A 22,682-nucleotide genomic window follows, 5' to 3' on the forward strand; every position below is an offset into this window, starting at 1 on the left:
GCAGCAGTCATATTTGTCCGTCTAAAAAATGCGCTGAATATGCGTTGTGTAAATGGCTTGGTTTCGGTTTTAACCCATTCAACTTCTCCGCATTGAGCTTCTATATTTCTCTAATATTTTGAATGAATAGCGCAGCAGCAGCGCGTCCCGTGGGCTAGAGCTTAAAACCAATCCTGTACTTGTTCTTTTCATTTATAGCCACCATGGCAAACCGTTTTAACCATATAAATTAGTGAACAATTAAAATGAGGGGAAAATGTGCTTCTTTTTATGTATATATATATATATAAATAATGGTCCAATGGAAAATAGAAGCATTGTAATTTGTTATTTTGTTCTTTTGATTTTGGGCTGAATTATGCTGTTAAATTTTTGAAATTTGTGAGACTAAACGTGTCTGCTGTCTGAAGTCAAGTCGTTTGGATTGGAATGGAGTTAATGGAGTGTTTACAACTGACCTTTTACGCCTGAGCCAAACATTTTTCTGTGAAGCACTGCCTGAAGGACTGATATTATTAAGCACTGTCTCTGGTTATAGCAATACTGTCTATTTAAGGATTAAGTGCAGGAATTCCAGAGGTATTTATTTTTAGGAGATTTTATTTCAGTCCATTGGCTGCACGTCCCCTCATTAGGCATTGTTTAAAATCTGCAGGGAGGCAGGATTTGAGCTGCTGTGACTGTGAGCTGCACAATCTCTCCAGCATCTCTGCACTTCAAGAGGATGTCATAAATTGTAACCGTTCATTCATCATCCATTGAGGTCACGTTCATTAACTATAACTAGATAAATTAGCAATAACTATGGCAGTTTGCTTAGATATAGTTGGAAAGAATGCATTAGGCCCAAGCCAATAGCTTGTTTTTGGACTGGGTTTGGTAGAGTATAATGCCTATATTTTGGATCACATTGCCACATTTCTTTACCACATTCCCTCTTTCACATGAGAGCATGTTGGTTGTGTCCAGACATGATAGGAACACTGCTACAATACATACATATATACTTTGTGTTATTTGCATCCTGCTAAAGCACATTACTCCCTCCTCAGGTGCAGGAACAACATTGTTGGCCGTCAGTGTGACAGGTGTACCCCAGGTTTTTATGGATACCCCAACTGCAGACCATGTGACTGCAGCGAGGCAGGAACTGAGAAAGATGTCTGTGACTCCATCACCGGACGCTGTTTATGCAAGGTGCCCCCTCATATTATATGTGAATATTACAATAATGTTATAATCCAACATTCAGGAATCTCCCTCATCTGTTATATCAATGATGTGTCTGCTCTCTCTCAGGAAAATGTGGAAGGCTCTCGCTGTGACCAGTGCAAACTGGGAACGTTTCATTTGGACCCCACTAATGCTAAAGGCTGCACTAAGTGCTTCTGCTTTGGAGCCACTGACCGCTGCCACAGCTCTGTCAAACGGAGGAGTGAGGTACTCTACTGAAGATGAAGAGATGTAGTTTAATAAATAAAGAAATCATTCACCTTTATATATGCGCATATACATTACCGTTCAAAAGTTTTTCGATTTTGAATGTTTTCGAAAGAAGTCTTTTATTCTCAAGCTGTATTTATTTGATCAAAAAAATATAGTAAAACAGTAATATTGTGAAATATTATTATAAACTAAAACAATTTTCTATATTAATATTTTTAAAAATGTAATTTATTCCTGTGATGCAAAGCTGAATTTTCAGCATCATTACTCCAGTCTTCAGTGTCACGTGATCCTTCAGAAATCATTCTAATATGCTGATCAGCTGCTTGAGAAACATTTCTTATCAATCAATGTTGAAAACAGTTGTGCTGATTCATATTTTTGTGGAAACTGTAAACACGTTATAAATGTCTTACTGCCACTTTTGATCAATTTAATGGATTCTTGTTGAATAAAAGCATTAATTGAAAAAAACATCTTATTCTACCTAAACTTTTGAACACTTATATATGATAGAAAGTGAGATTTTGAGCTTACCTATTCTTATCCGTCCATAAAATTTTTGCAGTTTGTAGCAATATACCAGTTACAAAAATATGGTATACTGGTATGCAGTTTTGATATTTTTATCATGGTGCTTCCAGTGTGGGATTGAATATCCAGTCACAGTACAATAATCATATTTTACCATCTTTCTGTTGAGTTGTCACAGGCTACACGCAAAAACATGCATACAGCATGACCAGTGTAGTCTGAATTACACACTGATGACCCTTATGAGCTGGTTCTTTTAGGGATAGTTAACCCAAAAATGAAATGAATATTCTGTCATTAATTACTCACCCTCATGTCTTTCCAAACCCGTAAGACCTTCGTTCATCTTCAGAACACAAATGAAGATATTTTTGATGAAATCCGAGAGTTTTCTGACCCTGCATAGACAGCAACGGAACTGACACATTTAAGGCCCAGAAAGGTAGTAAGGACATCGTTATAATAGTCACACGAAAAGTATTCATATGAAAAGTTTTCATAATGTTACAGTTGAACCACTGATGACACATGGACTGTTTTAACGATGTCCTTACTACCTTTCTGGGCCTTAAATGTGTCAGTTCCGTTGCTGTCTATGCAGGGTCAGAAAACTCTCGGATTTCATCAAAAATATCTTAATTTGTGTTCTGAAGATGAACGAAGGTCTTACGGGTTTGGAAAGACATGAGGGTGAGTAATTAATGACAGAATTTTCATTTTCAACTTTCCCTTTAATATATCATTAAATAGACCCTCATATTACAAATCTTTCACTGAACGGATTTATTGAATCACTCAGAGCAGTTACAAAATCAACTCTCCTGCTGATCTCTTTCCTGAGAGATTGCTTGAACTTTAGGTTATCATTCTTTTCAGTGAACATTTGTGTACGGGATGTGAAAATGAATTCAGTGTAATTACTGACTGCAATAACATTTAACTGATGTCTTTGCTTTGATCTGGCCACCCCTACAGATCATGGACATGGCTGGCTGGGTGCTACTGAGAAGTGACAGACAGGAAGTTCCCGTGTCCACGTATCTCGATCAAGATCTGGTGGAGGCTGATCTGAGTGACGTACCTGACGTCTCGCAGGACCTCCACTGGCATGCTCCTCGCGCTTACCTCGGCGATAAAGTGAGTCCACAGCAATCTGGGATAATATTCACAAGCATGTCACTCAACCAGAGTCATGAATCTTCTACACCTAGACTTTATATCCTATATGAGTCTTATTATGACAACATGGCAGCTGCTGTGACATATGTTTCCACCGAGCTTATGGGTTAGCCGGCGGTCAGACAGTAAGGGGCCAGACGGACAGCTGAACTGAATGTCCATCAGATAACTCACATTAATGCTACAGGAAACATGAGGGTCAGACAAACAATCTGATAACTCATGCACACCTTGTTTAGGCTGGTGCTAAATGTTGTTGATGAACGCAGGCTTAGTGCAGTCTTATGTTGTTGAGAAATCTTGTCTTAAGCTGTTTTTGTGTATTCTTTTCTATGTGTACGTGTAGGTGTCATCCTACGGAGGCTATCTGCGCTACCGCTTGCATACGCAGACCATGAGAGGTGATGCTTTTCTGATAGTTGAGACCACACGGCCTGACGTTATACTCAAGGTACTAGAGCAAAAAGTCTCCTTCTCTCAAGTTTACCAGGAGTTTTTACTTGAGGCCTAACTGAAAGTCTTTGTGTGCAGGGGAATCAGATGACTCTGGTGTACATGGAAAGAGAGTATTCCTCTCCTGAAGACCCTCATGAGGGCATCGTTCACCTGGTAGAGGTGAAGAACTTAGTGCCAGACTTTTAAAAAAAGTCTTTACAAAATAATTCTGCAAATGCACAGTTGTTGCAATTCAAGTTTCCTCTTTCTAATTGCAGGAGAGTTTCAGGCACGCTCAGACGGGGAACTCTGTGTCCCGTGAGGAGCTGATGATGGTGTTGGTGGCGCTGGAGTCACTGCAGATCAGAGCGCTGCACTCTCAGTCTGCTCAGTCTGTGTCGCTGCGCGCTGCTGTGCTGGAGGGGGCCGACAACCTGCCCTCTGGCCGCCATGCAAACAATGTTGAAATTTGTCTCTGCCCAGGACACTATCTAGGAGACTCCTGTCAGGTAGTGTGCTTTAACAAAAACAAATTATTTTATGCAATCGATTTTCTATACTATCATTTAATGCCTCTTTACTTTAGAGGTTCTGTGTGAATTTGAATAAATAAACCAGTTTTTATTAATAACTTTTTAATGTTTAAACCAGTAATGTTCAAACTTCTACAGGTTTAAACACATTCAAAAGTTATTGGTCATACTTTATTTTAAGGTCCTGTTCTCACTATTAACTAACTATTAACTACGACTCAATATTAATAGTTAGTAAGGTAGTTGTTGAGTTTAGGTATTGGGTAGGATTAAGGATGTAGAATATGGTCGTGCAAAATATGTGCTTCATAAGTACTAATAAACAGCCAATATGCTAGTAATATGCATGCTAATAAGCAACTAGTTAATAGTGAGAATTGGCCCCTATACTAAAGTGTTGCCAGTTTATTTAGTTATTTATTTAGCAACAAAGAATCAGTCAAACCTTCAAAAATGTTTATTTTGTATCTTTGGGGGCATTTTGTTTTAATGTAGTATTTTATAGTATTTATTTTTACATTATTTAAATTATACATTTTCAATACAAGGTTTTAACACAATTAAAATACTCATTTTTTTATTTTATATTTTAATTGTGTTTTTATACAATTAAGCTACTTAAGGTAGCTTAATTGTACCACTAAAGATGTTACTAGACAAAACTAGCTACATTTAACACGCTTATGTTACATTTTTAATTTAAATAGCTATTTACCTAACTTCTCTCTCTCAAGAAGTGCTTTTATTGTTTTTAAAAAAGTACCCTGTGTAAACTACCCTGTGTGTGGCAAACTGTGCTATAAATTACATTTTGGAAATGGTATATAAATACTAGAAATTCACATACAATGTATTTGGTATTTTTTTTATGTATTACATTTTATTACCCATCCAATCAGAAATACAGATTAATGGAAAACAAGTCATTATTAAAAGAATGGAATTGTTCAAAATGGGTTCTGATATTAAAATGTTCATTTCTTCATCTCCTTCACTCAGAAATGTGCTCCAGGCTACTACAGAGACACTAAAGGGCTGTTCCTCGGGAAGTGTGTCCCTTGTAACTGTAACGGTCACTCTGATGAGTGTCTGCATGGCTCTGGCGTATGTGTGGTTAGTCCATCTCACTAAGTCATGTATAAATCACATAACAGACTTAAACATGGGCAATATATAGCTATTTCAGATTCCACTGGGTATAGTACAATGCCAACCTTCATGGAAAACAAAATCGTAAATCTAATTAAGATTTAAGATCCTGGGAAAGACCTCTCAAAGTTCCAAGAATGGATGTTGGAACACAACTTGAAGATTCATTTAGAGTGTTTTCTGAAATTGTAACTCTTCATTTGCAGAACTGCCGCCATAATACCGCTGGAAATCATTGTGAGCAGTGCCTGGGCGGTTTTCATGGGAACAACACTGTTGATGGCCACGCAGTGTCCTGCTCCAGCTGCCCCTGCCCGCTGCAAGTGGCTTCAAACAAGTCAGTTCGTCATCTGTACCACTAATTTACTATTTCCTGTTCATCTCAGACCTTTTTTCTTAGTCTTTCTCTTGTTGATTTGCTTAAAAAATGTAATGTCCCAGTGTATTTTTTTCTTCCTGGTTTTTTCTCTGGTTTCTGCTATTACTCCCAGTAAGAGCTGATTTTAGTGCTGGATATCCCAGCATGCCTCATTCTCAAATTAAAGGATGTCATCTGTTTGATCTTGTTATCAGTTTTGCCATTCGCTGTGTGGAGAAGCCCAATCATATGCAGTGTCTATGTAGGCCTGGCTATGCTGGATCTAAGTGTGAAAGGTAAAGTTATGAAGCTTATTGTTATTGTTATTTAATCAGTAATAATTTGTATTATTTTTTTAATTTATTATGATTTGCCATAATAATAAATAAAAATACAATAAAAATTAAATTAAATAATTAAAATGTGTCAATTATAATTTTTATATTAAATGAAAACATGATACATTTATACATGATGAAAATATATTATTATTATTATTAAATAATTAATTAAATAATTCAGTTATTTAATTATTAAATAATTAAATAATTGAAATATGTAATTACTAAATAAATAATTAATTAAATATTTAATTTGGACAAAAGCATCTGCTAAATTAATAAATGTAAATGTAATTACTGTCAATTAGAAAATGATATATATCAATGAAAATTACCCCTTTTCTTTTACCAAATACAGATGTGCACCAGGACACTATGGAAACCCAATGGTGATTGGCAGTACATGCCAGCCGTGCAACTGCAATGGAAACTCAGACCCCAACATGCTGTTCAGTGACTGCCACCCTTTGACGGGCGATTGTCAGAGCTGCATGCACAACTCCGCTGGGCCGCACTGTGAGATCTGCGCCCCGGGTTTTTACGGGGATGCCATCACTGCCAAGAACTGCACTCGTAAGACACATTTATACACTATTGGGAAAAAATTCAATTTATCCAATCTGGATGGTATTTCCTGTATTCAGAGAACTCTCGTGATTGCCTTATTTCCCACCTGTATTACCCAGGATGCAACTGTTCTCCTTGTGGCACTGAACGTTGTGACCCTCACACGGGACAGTGCCACTGTAAGCCTGGTGTGGTGGGAGCCCACTGTGACCTCTGTGAGGTATGTCTGCTTGTCTGTTTTTTCTTTATCTATTGTTTCGTCTCGGAGGTTGATGGTAATTTTGTTTTGTTTAGCATGGGGCATTTGGATTTGATACCTGCTCTGGTTGCCGTAAGTGTGATTGTGATGCAGCAGCGGCATTGGTTCAGCCTTGTGACCCTGTCAAAGGCACGTGTGCCTGTCAGCCTGGGGTTAACGGACCGAACTGCCGCCAGTGTGCTCCAGGTTACTGGGGCTACAGCCCTAATGGCTGCAAGAGTGAGTCAAACACACATATGCACACTGCAGGGATATGGAATATGATACATCATCAGTTGAATTTATTGATGTATTTGTGTGTGGTCTGTAGAGTGTGAGTGTAGAGGAGGCCGCTGTGACCCTCGCACAGGAGAGTGTCATTGTGCAGCAGGTCTGACAGGGAAGCAGTGTGACACGTGTCTTAATAAATACAGTGTCCCTGTGCTTCATGGGGCAGATGTGCACTGTCAGCGTGAGTACTGCTTCACTGCACAACAAACATCACTCAGTCACTCGTTTGTCCATGAATACACTTCATTCATTCACTCATTGCTTCATTTATTTATCAGTTACTCTACTGTTCAAATGTTTGGGGTCAGATTTTTTTTTTGTCTGAAAGAAATTAATACTTTTATTCATTAAGGATGCATTAAATTGGTCAAAACTGTGACAGTAAAGACTTCTCTAATGTTACAAAAGATTTCTATTTCAAATAAATTATATTCTTTTGAACTTTTTCATCGAAAAATCCATAAAAATGTTCAGCAGCACAATATTTTTCAACATTGATGATAATAAGAAATAAAGGAATGTTTCTTGAGCAACAGATCATCATATTAGAATGATTTCTGAAGGATCTTGTGACACTGAAGACTGGAGTAATGATATGCTGAAAATTCAGCTTTACATTACAGAAAGAAGTTTTTTTTCTGTTTTAAGAATGTAGACCTTGTCCTTCACGGTTGTTGTCTCTCTATAGTGGTAGATCGTGTGAAAAATGAGATTGCAAACCAGACACTAAATAATGAGGCTGTGGCAGAGAACATCAGAAACAAACTCAACCAGTTCAATCAGCAGCTGATGGACCTGAGAGACGCTATGAATGAGGCCGTCAAAAACACAGCAAACGCCGTAGAGGCCAACAATATTCATGAGAAACGCATGGAGGAGTTGCAGGTATTTATACAAACACATGCAAAAACACAGGATTGGGGAAAATATCAACTTTGAGAGTTGGAATTTGAGTTCAACTGGCCACACATCAAAAGAAGTTCAATTGGGATTTGAATTGGAAGAGGAATTTAATGGAATTGCGATATGAATAAATGAATTTCTCTGTTGTGTTTTTCTAGAATACAGTAAATAACCTGCTGAAGAAGCAGAAGGAGGTGGAGAACCAGCTTCAGATGGCAGATGATGATGTGACGCAGGTCAACGACCTCCTCTCCATGCTCCAGGACTCCAAAGAGGTACATATTTACAGGAACAGTACGCTTGTGTATGCAGATTCAAGTATAGCATTTCTGTGTATTATAAATGAACCTCACTGAGCTCATTCTTGTACTCATCCACGCTGTGTCATCTCTATCAGGACTACGAGCGTCTGGCTGCTCAGTTGGATGGAGCGAGGCAGCCTCTAGCTGAGAAGGTTCAGAAATACGCTCCCTCCGCCAATAAAATTCCCCTGGTAGAAGCTGCAGAGAAACACGCTGAAATGCTGGACCAGCTCGCCAATAATCTTTCCAGGTGTGTGACTATTTTGTAGTAGTCGACTTGTATTGGTTTGTAATGAGCAATTCTGATGCTAGATGCTAGCAGGGTGACTGATGTATTCCAGCCTACATAATTAAAGGGAAGCACATAAAGGGTCCACAAACTTGCTGAACTGAACAAATATTTTATTATTGGACACAATAAAATGCAATTAGCAAAGCAATTTTGTATATTTAACACATTTCATATACAAATTCAAAATTGCTTTTACACAAACAAAAATAAAGGCAATTTTAAAATAACATACAAATAACCATGGAAAGAAAAATTTAGAAAAATTGAAAAAAGCAATTCATTCATTATCGATTGACAGGTCAATTTTGAGACAGACCTGAGGAAACTGCTATGTCTGTTAGTCAGCCAAGAAGAAACAGCTATTGACTGATGCGATAATCTTAAAATTCCTGAATATTAATCAATATGTCAGCTTGGCTATATAGTGCACATTCTTGTACTCTCTATTAGGACCTCCTCTAATATGATGAATGTATATTTAGATGTAAAACTGTGGCCTTGTGTTTGTTGTTGTGCAGTCTAATATCTGGCTCCAATCGAGACGGTTTCATACAGCGTGCTCTGAACGCATCAGGCGCATACACTGACATTATAAACAGCGTGCTGGAAGCCGAGACTGCAGCTAAGAAAGCCAGTGAAGCTGCTACTGAGGCTCTGGAGGTACAGTCAATGCATGCACATCAATGCATCTTAATTGCTCTGAAAACATGAGTAAGTGACACAAGTTTATTGATCTAGAACATAAAGGACAAAGACCTGCCCCTACAAGCTGCTACACTGAAGAATCAGAGTAATGAGCTTGTGAAGGAAGCAGAGGAACTGAATAACAGCAGTCAAAGTAAGGACAGCAATGTTTTCTTTCAAGGTAGGCCTACATATTTGTTGTTGTGAACCTCGGTCTAATGCAGGCCATTACTATATCTTTGGCAGGTCTAAAGCCACGTGTGGACTCAATACAGAAAAGTTTGCAGGATGGTGAAAAGAAAAAGGAGAAGATGCTCCAAGACCTAAAGAACATTCAGAATAGCCTCAATGCCAGTCGAGGTCAGAGTTCAAAGTCCTTAGTCTTCATTGTGTTCATTGTGATCTAACTAATAGCTAGCTAACTTGCAAATAAATGCACTACCGTTTAAAAGTTTGGGGTTGGTAAGATTTTTTTCATATTTTGGAAAGAATTATCTTATGCTCATCTTTTATTTGATTTTATTTGATTGTAATATTGTGAAATATATTTAAATTTAATTTAATTTATAAATTAAAATAACTGTTTTCTATTTTAATGTTTTAAAATGTAATTTATTCCTGTGATGCTCATCATTACTCCAGTCATCAGTGCCACACGATCCTTCAGAAATCATTCTAATATGCTGATTTACTGCTCAAGAAACATTTCTTATTAAATTGAAATTTTAAAACATTTTTGTAGAGATTTAAATAGATATTTTTTTCAGGATTCTTTGATGCGTAGAAAGTTCAAAGGAACGTAATTTATTTGAAATAGAAATTGCTACTTTATAAATGCATTTACTGTCACTTTTTTTATCAATTTAATGCATCCTTGCTGAATGAAAGTATTTTGCTGCCTGCAAACATTTAAATGCTATTATATATTTTGTCTGTCAAGCTTAATTGAATAAAAACCATGACCTAAACATCGTCATTCAAATGTGTTGAAATGATGCAGAAGACATTGCAAAAGACATCGCCGCAGCTAAGAGTGCAGTGGAGCAGGCTAACAACACGGTGACTAATGTTAGCAACGCGCTGGCTCCAATTCAGAAGCAGCTGGAGGAATGGCAGAAGCAGTACGGAGACTCCAACGCTACCAGCGACGATATCAACAAAGCCCTCAATGATGCCAATACCTCAGGTGCGTGTGAGGAAGCTCTCCTGAGTGAGCGTGAGTGACCTTGACTTGCCTTTCGCATCAATTCCAATGTGCTTCTGTGTTCCTGCAGTGGCAGCGCTGAGCGACACTCTTCCTCAGCTGATGAAGAAGTTGGATCGTCTGCAGAGCACCTCATTTCAGCCGTCCAACATCTCCGACAGCATCCAGAGAATCCGCCAGCTCATTGAACAGGCTCGCAATGCTGCCAACAAGGTACAGCTCTTCAGAAGTCTCAAAGTATCCCCAGTCTTTCCCCAGTGCTACAGGCAGTGACTCGACTGTCTGTTCTTCAGGTGAGCGTGTCAATGCAGTTTAATGGTAACTCAGGAGTACAAGTGAGGACGCCCAGTAATGTGGCCGATCTGGCAGCATATTCATCGCTACACATGTACATCAAGCTACCACGTGCCACACGTACACTACGCCAAACTGACACCACCAAACCCCAGTTTGTCCTCTACTTTGGTAACAAAGATGTAAGCCAACCTCCTCAGCCTAACAGTGATTTGTACCATTATATGTTGCATGTCATGCATTATATATTAAGCTGTTTTGAGTTGCGCGTGATTAATTATATACAGTATGTGTGAATATAAACACATGTCTGTGCTGTATGTGTGTTGTAGTCCAAAAAGGATTATATGGCAATGACGCTGGAAGGATCAAAGCTGCGCTGGTACTTCAATGTGGGAGAAGATACAGCGCAGGTGATAATGACTGAGGACGTGAATAAGGATTACTTCAACAAAATTGTCCTGGAGAGGTAGGAAACGATGGACACCATCATTACCATGCAAAAAAATAAGAAATCAGGAAGGGGGCCAACACTTTTTCACACCACTGTATATCTGTTGAGCTTAGACTTCACTGAAATTATATTCTAGCTGTATTTACTCTGCACTTCTACTGTATTTGTGTGCAGGACTCTACAGTATGGTCAGATGGCAATGTCCACAGACTCAGAAGAAACAAAAATAGTTAAACAAAGCATGGAGGCAAGAGAAGGAAAAGGCCTGCTCAACTTACCAGCTGAGGAGACTGTGTTTTATGTCGGATCTTATCCCAGCACATTCACTGTGAGTAAAGCAAAACCCATATCTATGGAGCAGAATATAATAAACACTTAGGAGTGGGCACTTTTGACTTGAGCCAATAAGCAAACACCCTACTAACCACCTAGACCACCCTAACAACTCTTGTATTCTGCAAGGATGCGTTAAATATATCAAAAGTGACAGTAAAAATGTTTTTATAATTACAAATATTTGCAAATAAATCCTTTCTATTCATTAAAGAATCCTGATTTTGAGTTCCACAAAACTATTAAGCAGCACAACTGTTTTCAACATCAAAAATAATAAGAAATGTTTCTTGAGCAACAAATCAGAATATTAGAATGATTACTGAAGGATCATGCGACACTGAAGACTGGAGCAATGATGCTGAAAATTCAGCTTTGCCATCAAAGCAATAAATTACATTTTAAAATATATATATTTAAATAGAAAACAGTTATTTTAAATTAAAATAATATTTCACAATATTAGTGTTTTTACTGTATTTATGAACAAATAAATGCAGCCTTGATAAGCATAAGAGACTTAACATTATAATATAACACTTAGATTTTTTTTTTTATGTATTACCATTGGTTAACTTTGGATTTAATGCTTACATTGTGATTGCCTTTGTCGTCATCTCACACTCATTTAAAGTTGATCTTTAAAAACACTAATAATTTAAGAAGTCCAGTCACATATATCACATTATACAAACAGATTGTTTCAAAGCAGCTTCACAGTAATAAATAAAAATGTAATGTTGCACAATTCCTCCTCTGTAAAGCTACAGTAATTCAGTTTCAGCTGTAAAGCAGCTCATAGTGTGATTATTCAGTGTTGATTCAATTCAGTTCAATAGCATTGTCAGTGTTGCATCAATTATGAAAAATTCGATTCGATAAATTAAAGCAGGTTTTCATAAATAGTGTCATTATCCAGCTCAATTCAGTTCAAGTTTTGTTTTCATCCAATGGTGTCAGTGCAGTCATATCAATAATATTACTCAATTTTAATTGTCTTTCAAACCCAACCGCGCAAGCCAAAGGTGACCAAAACTCAGCTAGTATAGAATTTTAATATTGGACATTTATTGATTATCTGCGATAACATTAAAATAATTATCAGCTATTTTTTGTCATCCATTTCAATACATTTTAATATTGGTGAATCTTCCAAAAATGTTTTACAATGTCTTTCTCTTTCTCTCAAAAACACACAGCCTCCAGTGGATCTGAACATGACATCTCCTAACTTCTTCAAGGGCTGCCTGGAGTTATTAAGTCTAAATGAAGAACTAATCAGCCTCTATAACTTCGGGCAAACCTTCCAAATGAACACCACAACTGACCTCCCTTGTTCACGGTCAGAGGGGTTTCATTTATTATTTATTAAATCATATAATCTGTGTTAACCTCTTTGCGAGAGTGCGTTCCTTGTAAAATCGCTTCATGTGTTTAAACAGGAGGAGGCCAGCAAATACGCCCGAGTGGGGAGTTGACGGAGTGTATTTTGATGGTTCGGGCTATGTTGAGGTTTTGTTCGAAACTCTGAAGGACGACCGTGTGTTTGAGCAGCATGTCAAACTCATCTCACAAAACGGCATTCTCCTGTTGTTCCAAAGACAGGTGAGACGTGGACTGCAAAACTTCGGATTTGGGATTGTTTGACACATGTTATCATGTGTTAATGTTTTTCTTTTTCCTTCTAAGGATAAGTATGTGTGCATAGCTGTGCAAGGAGGTCTTCTGAAAGTCCTCCATAACCTTGATGGACAGGTGTCCAACTTAACTGACCCACAACAAGATTCCAAAATTAAAATCAGTAATGCGCAGGCGAAATTTGTGAGTAAAACCCTCGATTTATTCCAGTGTTTTCCTGCCTGTCTGCTCATCTCTGTAAGTTGTATGTTTTGTGTTTGTTGTTTTCAGTTGGATGTTATCTTTCAACTTTCGAAAAATGAAATGCTAGTGAGGCTAGATCGTCAGAAGGTCTACACGCTTTCCAGCAAAGAGCTCAGCTTCACGGGACGATATTTCCTGGGTGGAGTGCCAGATGATCAGATGCCCGAGAGGTGACCATGCAGATATTTCCACAGAGATCCACTTGTACACAGACTGGTGAGCCCTGCTGTGTATAATTAACTCTCTGTGCATGTCATTGCAGTTTAAAGAGTGTGTTTGGTAAGCGCGGCTCCATAAAGGGCTGCCTCAGGACCATTAAGGCCATGAGAAGCTTTGTTCAAATGAAGACCATGAAGAGTGCAGGGATCAGCTATGGCTGTCCAGATGACCTGCTGGTGAGCATCATCATACTTGTTTCAGTGGGGTTGGGAATCTACATTCAGTTTAGCTCATGTTTCTGGAACATCTGTGTTCTTTTGCGACGAGGGAACACGCTTGCATTCACTCAGTTAATTGTGAAAAAAGAGGCCTCCGAAATCTGGGGTGTGAAGTAACCCGTACTCCAATCCAGCCAATATAAAGGTGTTATTGAGTTTATTTTGTTGGTTTGAAAATGTAGGAAAACTTCACACTGGCTGTTAAACGCTTTCTAACTGCCGTTGGTCCAAGATAATGATTCAGAAGTTGGGTTTGATGTAAACATCATTTCCAGTTCATTTCTTCACTTAGTCCATCACATATTTTGGATTAGTGAACACATATTTACAATTAATTAAGAGTTTTTCCTCCTAATTACTGCGTATTCATAGTAAGTAAGGCAGTTGTTGTAGTAGTTGTGTTTAGGTATTGGGTAAGGGGTCTAGAATATGGTCATGCAGAATAAGGCATTAAAATGTACTTTATAAGTAGTAATAATAAACAGCCAATATTATGCTAGTAATATGCATGCTTATAAGCAACTAGTTAGTAACGAATAGTGTTCCCTAATAATCAAAAGTAGTACCCGTATTTTATATTTAAATGCTCCGCACCCAGCAACACGGATGTCTGAATTTTTGCAAACACTGTACCAAATTTCTTTTCAACAAATGACATTTAAGTATACCGAAGCTTAGGAATATTAATTAGGCCATGTCAATATTACTTGTCGTAACATTTTGATCAAATATGTGACAAAGCAAAGGAACACATTTATTTTTTATAACTGTAAAAATGCTCAAATGACCCCAGTTAAACAAGGTGCAACAACAACTGAGTTATTGAAGGAAACTTGACAAGAAACTTGATACCGCAATCACTCCGCATCGGAATCAGAATTAGAAGCAGAATCTGTAAATGCCTTATGATTCCCAACCCAGCACATATGACATCTGCTGCATTAAGACACATGTTCATGTGTGTTTGTGTTGTGCGTCAGTTTACTCGTGAGGCTCATTTCACTGGAGAAGGTTACCTGGGCTTGAAAATGGACGATGTACTGAATCCAGACAGCTTCTATGCTGGCATCGGCTTCAGAACTGATCAGCAAACCGGGCTCATGTTTTACCGCCAAGGCCAGGTACAAATTACAGTTTGACATATCAAACCATATTTTGTGTATGTAACATACAATGTCAATTTTAAATTATGCATTTTAGTGATTCCTACTAAAGACACTTGCATCCATTGTCAAAGTTTGTGTTTGTTTTCGTCCCCTCAGAGTGACAGGTGTCAGGTGGTATTAGACAGAGGCCATGTAGTAGTCAGTACTGAAAAAAATGGAGTCAGGTCTCAGAAGACGTACAATGATGACAACAGTCACTATGTTGCATTTTACCGCATCAGAGATGGGTATGCCACTCTGTGTTTAATATTAATATACAATAAAATTGCGTTTGTGTATAGGGTTGTGACTATTTCTGCCTTTGTTTAGGTTACTTGTTTATATAGATGATGTTCTTGAGAAGCAAGGAGTAAATGTCAGTGCGGCTGACAGCAGGACGGCGCTGCAATCTGACCTTTCTTACGTGGGCGGCACACCTGAGTCAGACGGCCTCACCAACCTCACCGGCTGCGTCAGTAACTTCTTCATGAAGAGGTGTGTGTTGCACTGAAGAGAGTGTTGAAAATAGATTCATGGAGGAAAATGCTAATGAATGATAATGAATGTATAAGCTTTATGTAAGTTACAATTAGATCAGCTTTTATCATTTCTACATTGTGTTCTTAGAAATAATGAGCCCCAGACAGTAGAAGATATGAAAAAAGCTCAAGAGGGACACGAATACACATTTGTTTGCCCCTCCTCTTCAGTCCCACTGGAAATACTGGATTCACCACGGCGAATGAATCCAAAGGTACTATTTTTAAAAATGTAGATATTTTATTTTATTGAGTGGCTTCCGCAGCTCGGTACGCTTTCATCTCGTTTTTTTAAGTCTGGAGCAAGACTGTATGACATTTTTATGTAATTTTTACGTAGAAAGGGTGACAGCGCACCGCATTAAAATAAATAATCATTCATGTTTTCATAACCGCTAGCCAAATTCAGAAACTAAAATTAAATCATCTTTGAGAGCAAGGGGGCCCCCTGGTGTTTTGGGGGCCCTGCGTATTTTGCGTATTGGGAGGATTGACAAAAAAAATTTCATATTATATTATTTTGCTAGTATGAAATCATTTTCCGTTAACGCATAAACCGTTTCTTTTTAATAATATATTATTTTCTTAATGATAGATCATCTTATTTTTTTAATAAGAGCACATGAAATGTGCGTCTGTTTGTGAATAAACAGAATAAGCCTCATGGAAGTCGAATGGCACGTGGCTCCTGTCAGGGTGAGATGTCCATCCAGGAAGTCGACGCTCATCATTTCAGTGGCTCCTCCCACAGTCATCTGAGATTTGATTCGCTGCCTCAAGCATTTAGCAAGGCGTGAGTATAAAAACAAACAGTAATAAAACACTGTAAAGCAAATAGTTCAGTAGTTTTAAATGCTTTATTAGGCATCACAACATTATAATGTACAGTATGAAATTTATATTCATTTTGCGATTACAAGTGTTTCTAACAATTCAACTTTTAAGTGAGTGTTAGATGACAGAAAGGTCATCTAAATGTAAAAATATGAGAATTTAGCATGAAAATCATTATATTAGGTCCAGTACTGACCAAAACAAAAAGTCACTAATATTGACCAAAAATGCCCAAATCACACGCCTGTGTTAAACTCCATCTGCAGGCCGCACATCTCTGTCGGTGTGCGTGTGAACTCCTCGAGTGGACTGATTTTCCACGTGGCGGAAGGGAAAGGCCAGAGGACCATGACGCTCTCTGTGTTCGATGGCCATCTGATGCTGACGGTCAACGGTGGAAAGAGGAAGACCAGCATACGCAGCAAAAACAAATACAGCGATGGCCTGTGGCACACGGTTCGTATGTGGATGAGTCATGATTTTAGACATATATTTGTGATTTTTTTTTTTTTCTAGATCTCTTATTTTCTCAATGAACTGGTGCAGGTGTTTGTGAGAGTGGAGGCTGACAGGGCGTCTCTGACAGTGGACGGAATCCACACCCAGAACAAGAGGGTGACGGGCGGAGGGAAGACTGCTTTTGGTGCTCCTCTCTATATCGGGGGACTTCCCTCTGACCACAGCGCAGCTATGGTGAACACTGTCTTATACATACTCTGTTTAAAACCAGTGGACTGCCTTGTTGTCTGCTGCTTATGTAGTGGCTGAAATGAAATGCTCTACTTGGGCAATAAGAGAACAAGAGGCTGATATTAACAAGTATGCACAAATGTTGGATAAGATTGACTGTTGCATTTTTTTCATTTTCATTCAAATGCAGGTCTCCTTCCACCATGTTTTATTTAATTTTACTTGAATCAAAATAATCATATTTTATTTTAATAAGAGCACACACAAATACACACATATTTTTATTATAATTATATATTTTATTTTTATTTACTAAATAATCATAGTATTTTAATAGGAATTTGATGTTAGCATGAAAAATTATAAATAAATGCTTTTTAATTGCATTTAACAATTTTTTTTGCTATTTTTGATTTGATTTGAAATACAGGTCTTGATCTTTATTTTACAAACTTTTATACAATTTCATTAAATAAGAGACTCAATTCGCAATGATTCCAATAGAGTTTGATGTTAATGTGTTGCTAATCTAATAACGCAATATTCTAATAAGCAGAAATGTTAAATAACAGTTTTTTTTATTAGCTTGAACTATTTTTATTGCTAAATAAAAAATGTAAAATAATCATTATTTTAGTACAAACTCGTAAATATGTTTATTTTAATATTATATTGTTTAATGTTGTATTATTTTGTTAACATTTAATCATATTATTGTAATATATTGTAAGCATGTTTTTTTATTTTGAATAGTATATTGTTTTAATATTACATTATTTTGCTAGTATGAAAGAATACCCAGAAGAATAAATAGTTTATTTCTATTAATATTATATTATTTTTTTAATAATAAAGTGGATATTTTAATAATATATATAAGTCGAGTTTTATTTTGAATATTAATAGGTCACGATTTTTTCCACTGAACTCAATGCAATGCATTTTGGAAATGGCTTATCCATTAAGGATATATTTAATGATAATGATAATAAAGTTTGGAGCAGCCTTCAGTTCAGGAGTGCACTCATGATACCCTAAAAATCTGTTTTGGTGGGCAGCTCACTGTTTTGGATGGTACCTATCTGAACATAATCACAGAGATATATCTTTGTGACGTTGACTTTTCTGTCTTTCTTTGCGTTTCTATCTCTCAGGCTGGTTTCGTTGGTTGTGTGCGGGATCTGAATCTGAACGAGGTGCTGTCACAGAGCCCCTCTCACAGCGTGGGAGTGACACCCTGCTACCAGCAGCCCCTCCAGCCCGGGGTTTACTTCTCCAGTCAGGGAGGATATCTGACCATCGGTGAGCCAATCAATCAAACACACTTCAGACTGAATTCAGAAAGATGGTGTACAGCACACTTTGTTTATTGTGGCTCTCCGTCATGCTAGACGAATCGCTGGTGTTGGCCCGGGACCTCGAGATCCAGCTGGAGGTGCGTCTGGTTTCGGACTCTGGACTCCTGCTGCACGCTGGAGCCAAGAAAACTCGACAGCTGAGTCTCTTTCTGAACCAGGGCCAGGTGACACAGCCGTGCACTCACACATACACATGCAATAACTCAGATGCGGGCAGGGAAGTCATTTAGGGTTGGTGGTGCTGCCTGAAGGTCAGTGGGACGGAGCTATACACCAGTTTGAAGTGTCTGTTTGTTCTGTGCAGGTGACTGTGTTGGTGAACAGCGGAAGTGGAGAGTTTTCAGTCAGTCTGACACCAGAAGAGTCTCTCTGTGATGGAGGTTGGCACACTGTTGCAGGCGAGTCTTTAAAAACACAAACAATCACACTACGTTTGACCCTCGTGGTCTTTATTTTTTTTATTTGGAAACCAAAGACATTTGAATTTAATATCATTATTAGCATTAGTAACCTTACTTGGCTCTCAGTTTAACCCATTAATTAATTAGGGAAATATTTTAATGTAGTTAACGCACTGGCCCCGCCCCAAGACCTGTACGTCATCTTACATTTCATATAGTTGACTGACAAATATGATGCAGGGCAACAACTCCATAAAGGCAGTTATGCCCTAAAATTCAAGATATTGGGGCAAAAAATGCCCCCGTATGAGATTTTGTCTCATATTTATATAATATGATAAACAATATCACATGAGTAGCGAAAGCAATATCATACAAGTGCTGTTTATGTCCGAATACCATAAGTGCAAATGTGATTTTATACAATATTGTGTTTAATTTTAAGCTCAATTTTGCCAACGAAAATATGACCCACAAGGCCACAGCAGAACTGTTGTGCATCTGTGAGCAACATAGCGGTGCTTAGTTTCTGAATGAATCCGCGTTTTGAACGAATCGTGTGAATCAATGATTCAAATGCCCATGAATGAATGAAAAACTCATAAAGACATTTACCGCCACCTGCTGGCAGTTTTAGTTTCTACTTTAGAGTGTAATTTTATTTATTTGAAATAAATAAAAGTAGACAAATAAAAAAAACATTGACGGGATAGAACAAAAAAATTAACAGAAAATGCTAAGATTTTTCTCAAATTATCTTTTATGTTTCATAGTTTGTTATGCCGACTGTTGTAGCCTAAACATTTATGAGTAATACCTTTTATGTTGAATCAAATCAAATATTTTTTTCTAAAGCTACTATAATGTCTACTTGATTCTTTCTCATTTAACAATAATAGCTTGAAATAATCTTTTGTGGGTATTTTCACATGCCAAATGTATTAATTCATCGCCACACCATGTAATTAATTAGATTAAACGTTTTAATCGACTGGCAGCCCTAGTTAAAATATAAAGATACTCCGTCAATGTATTTGACACTTACATTTTTGTGATTTTAGTTGTGAAGAAGAGTAACGTCATCCAGCTACACGTGGATGCGGCGAGTGAACATGGAGTGGGTCCCAAACCGAGCAGATCAAATGGGGGCAAAGAGACTGTTTATCTGGGCGGCGTGCCAGGTATGAAATCTGAACGCTACCAAATCAATATTTACAATTCCTGTCTCGTCAAATTTTTTAAGCTAAATGAACAAAATCTTACATTGAAATAAATGAGGTGAGATGCTCAATATTGACATAAGCCTGTTGTCCTCTTGTGTGCAGATACCATAGCCGTGCCAGGTCTCCCGTCAACCGTCCTCTCTTTCCACGGATGTGTGAGGAAAGCTATACTGAACCACAGGCCTGTCATGCTGTCCAAACCCCTGTCAGTGTCTGGATCTGTGGGGACTCAGGGCTGCCCTGCATTATAGACCACAGCTACATTAGCCCTACATACTCTACACTCACACTATCAAATCAGCAGGTGGTGGGTTTGCTTAGCATTTAACTTAAACTGATATTTATGTTTACTTTCATGACACCTGTGTATGTAGATTAAAAAGCACTGTAAGTGCCGATACGCCACTGATAAACTATTACGTTCAGAACGGCAGGGACCAGAGGAATATAGAGATGGATTGGCACTGGATTCATATTGTTCCAGGTTTAATTAGTACATTGATACAATCATATGACCATTAAATGGGTTTTATGGGAATATTTAGTTGTATAAAAACACTGGAGAGCAATTGAATGTGGATTTCCCATGTGCCATAGGGATGCATTGTGTATTATGTAAAATCACTGGAGTTGAAAACTCAAGAAATATTATTTTTGTCACTTTTGATGTTTTGTCAGATTCCCTTAGCTGTATTTTTATTGGCAATAAACATTTCCTTTATGTTTTGTCACTTTGATTTCATGTTGATCAACTTCACACATGCACAAGCTGGAATTACAGAGTCAGTTGTTTAATAGTGTAGCTGTGGACATACAAAACATGCATGAATCAATACGAGTACAGGCAAACAACCCAGACTAACACTTCAGACAGACAACTGTGTTCAGAAGGTTGTTCTAATCCAAGCTCATGTCCTCGTCATCATCTTTCTTGTCTTTGGAATCGCTGTCAGCTGTCTTGCTATCACTGCCCTCCATGGCCTTGGCAAACGCTTCCACATCTGAATACCAAGACAAAGCAAATGAGTGCTTGTGGGTAGCAAACATGAAGTATTTATTACTAATAGTGAAAACTGAATTCAGGATATGCACTTTCCCTTATAAGTTCATATAAATTTTGAATTCAGATTTTATGCTGCTGATTGATGTGACACACATCTCACCTCCTTTATTAGCTGCGTCCACTGCTTCAGAGGGCAGACCAAACTGGTTCATGAGCGGGCCGAGCTGCCCAGAGGCCAGAGCACTGCTGAACATACTCATCGCCTGCACAGACACCGACACACAGCATGTTTACATCAAAGCAGAATATATGGACAAGCCCAAGACAAACATTTATAGAGATTCCCACAAATTGCTTCTGTAAATCACTACATATACCTGGTACGATTTTATAAAATAAACAACAAAATGCCATAATTCATTGATGACAAATTCTTCTGCCAAGCAATGATTTCAGCCGACATTTAGCAGAATGGTCTTTCAGAACCGCTTCAAATACGGCTCATGCAATCATTAGTACGGGATCTTTTTATAATTCATCTTTAACTTCTTTCCATTTTATGATGGGTGGCAAGCAGCATTAAAGGGAATTGTTCACCCAAAAATTAACATTTTGTTATTATGCCTCATGTTGTTCCAAACCTGTATGAATTTCTTTCTTATGTTGAACACAAAAGAAGATATTTTGAAGAACCAAACAGTAGATGGTCCCCACTGACTTCCATAGTATTTCTTTCCCTTCTATGGAAGTCAATGGGGACCAACAACTGTTTGGTTCTTCAAAATATCTTCTTTTGTGTTCAACATAAGAAATTCATACAGGTTTGGAACGACATGAGGGTGAGTGATTGATGACGATTTAAATTTTTGGGTGAACTATTGCTTTAAGGTGCAATTCCTAACCCTCTGGTGCTACTCGCACGGAAATCAAAAATGACAAAGGTTTTGTTTGTTTTTTTTCATTGAAATTAATGTATTATATATTTCGATAGTTTTTTTATTTACTATTTTGTATTTTTAGGGGATTTTATGGTACTTAATTATATTTATATAATAGTTATGATCCATGTATTAACTGTTAAGAACTTTTGGAGCACAAATATGAAAATTAAATATCTAACAGGCAAATCTTGAATACTTTAGAGCACAGACCAAAGTTTATTTTTAAAGCAGACACTTACTTGGCAGATTATTGCTGAAGTGAAAAAAGTGAAATCAAAAAAAGAAGTTTATTATGAAAAATGAACAAAAATATTTTTACTATTTATAACTTTATGAGAAGTATATTTATTCCAAAAAGTGTTTTACCCTAAAACTGTGTGAAAACCAAAGCCATAAATCTAAACAAGTTGTGTTCCAAATCTGAGGCGGATATATCTCAAAACACCAGCTTTCTGTAAGAGTTTGTTTTGGCGCAGTACCAAACATTTCCACTCGAGCTGTGTGATTCACTTCCTGGTCATTTTGAACCACTAATAGTATGTGACTTTTTATCTGGCCTATTTAACCTTTAATAATGTCCATACTTTTTGTGTTGTGCCAAAACCTTTACCAAGTTTCATATCATTCTGATGGGTTAAAAAAATTATTTTTAAAAAAGAAAATATTTTTGGTCAAAAATGACTGAACAGCCCC

The 22,682-nt window shown here is 37.5% G+C and overlaps 1 protein-coding gene and 1 pseudogene across 1 annotated transcript in view; one reads left to right on the forward strand and one right to left on the reverse strand.

Annotated features, from left to right (window-relative positions):
- Positions 1-20,766, forward strand: part of LOC107551508 (laminin subunit alpha-5-like) — a 76,503-nt gene extending 55,737 nt beyond the window's left edge. Inside the window, exons 35-75 of the mRNA XM_016233123.1 lie at positions 1,053-1,197; positions 1,300-1,440; positions 2,956-3,117; positions 3,506-3,610; positions 3,691-3,774; positions 3,873-4,103; positions 5,127-5,240; positions 5,483-5,613; positions 5,850-5,930; positions 6,334-6,548; positions 6,662-6,762; positions 6,837-7,020; positions 7,112-7,252; positions 7,760-7,956; positions 8,133-8,249; positions 8,372-8,526; positions 9,087-9,228; positions 9,307-9,406; positions 9,499-9,612; positions 10,253-10,438; positions 10,527-10,669; positions 10,750-10,932; positions 11,083-11,219; positions 11,379-11,532; positions 12,737-12,879; positions 12,980-13,142; positions 13,227-13,358; positions 13,446-13,588; positions 13,681-13,813; positions 14,836-14,976; positions 15,118-15,248; positions 15,331-15,495; positions 15,628-15,754; positions 16,193-16,332; positions 16,640-16,829; positions 16,920-17,066; positions 18,218-18,365; positions 18,455-18,585; positions 18,726-18,819; positions 19,884-20,003; positions 20,148-20,766. Of these exons, the coding sequence (XP_016088609.1) occupies positions 1,053-1,197; positions 1,300-1,440; positions 2,956-3,117; positions 3,506-3,610; positions 3,691-3,774; positions 3,873-4,103; positions 5,127-5,240; positions 5,483-5,613; positions 5,850-5,930; positions 6,334-6,548; positions 6,662-6,762; positions 6,837-7,020; positions 7,112-7,252; positions 7,760-7,956; positions 8,133-8,249; positions 8,372-8,526; positions 9,087-9,228; positions 9,307-9,406; positions 9,499-9,612; positions 10,253-10,438; positions 10,527-10,669; positions 10,750-10,932; positions 11,083-11,219; positions 11,379-11,532; positions 12,737-12,879; positions 12,980-13,142; positions 13,227-13,358; positions 13,446-13,588; positions 13,681-13,813; positions 14,836-14,976; positions 15,118-15,248; positions 15,331-15,495; positions 15,628-15,754; positions 16,193-16,332; positions 16,640-16,829; positions 16,920-17,066; positions 18,218-18,365; positions 18,455-18,585; positions 18,726-18,819; positions 19,884-20,003; positions 20,148-20,296 (5,860 nt within the window). The 3' untranslated portion in view covers positions 20,297-20,766. The remainder of the gene's footprint in view (positions 1-1,052; positions 1,198-1,299; positions 1,441-2,955; positions 3,118-3,505; positions 3,611-3,690; positions 3,775-3,872; positions 4,104-5,126; positions 5,241-5,482; positions 5,614-5,849; positions 5,931-6,333; positions 6,549-6,661; positions 6,763-6,836; positions 7,021-7,111; positions 7,253-7,759; positions 7,957-8,132; positions 8,250-8,371; positions 8,527-9,086; positions 9,229-9,306; positions 9,407-9,498; positions 9,613-10,252; positions 10,439-10,526; positions 10,670-10,749; positions 10,933-11,082; positions 11,220-11,378; positions 11,533-12,736; positions 12,880-12,979; positions 13,143-13,226; positions 13,359-13,445; positions 13,589-13,680; positions 13,814-14,835; positions 14,977-15,117; positions 15,249-15,330; positions 15,496-15,627; positions 15,755-16,192; positions 16,333-16,639; positions 16,830-16,919; positions 17,067-18,217; positions 18,366-18,454; positions 18,586-18,725; positions 18,820-19,883; positions 20,004-20,147) is intronic.
- Positions 20,767-20,815: 49 nt separating this feature from the next.
- The window catches only part of LOC107551547 (proteasomal ubiquitin receptor ADRM1-like), a 7,566-nt pseudogene continuing 5,699 nt past the window's right edge, over positions 20,816-22,682 (reverse strand).

This window comes from Sinocyclocheilus grahami, unplaced genomic scaffold, assembly GCF_001515645.1.
Source record: "Sinocyclocheilus grahami isolate Dianchi unplaced genomic scaffold, SAMN03320097.WGS_v1.1 scaffold426.1, whole genome shotgun sequence".
Lineage (NCBI taxonomy): Eukaryota > Metazoa > Chordata > Actinopteri > Cypriniformes > Cyprinidae > Sinocyclocheilus > Sinocyclocheilus grahami.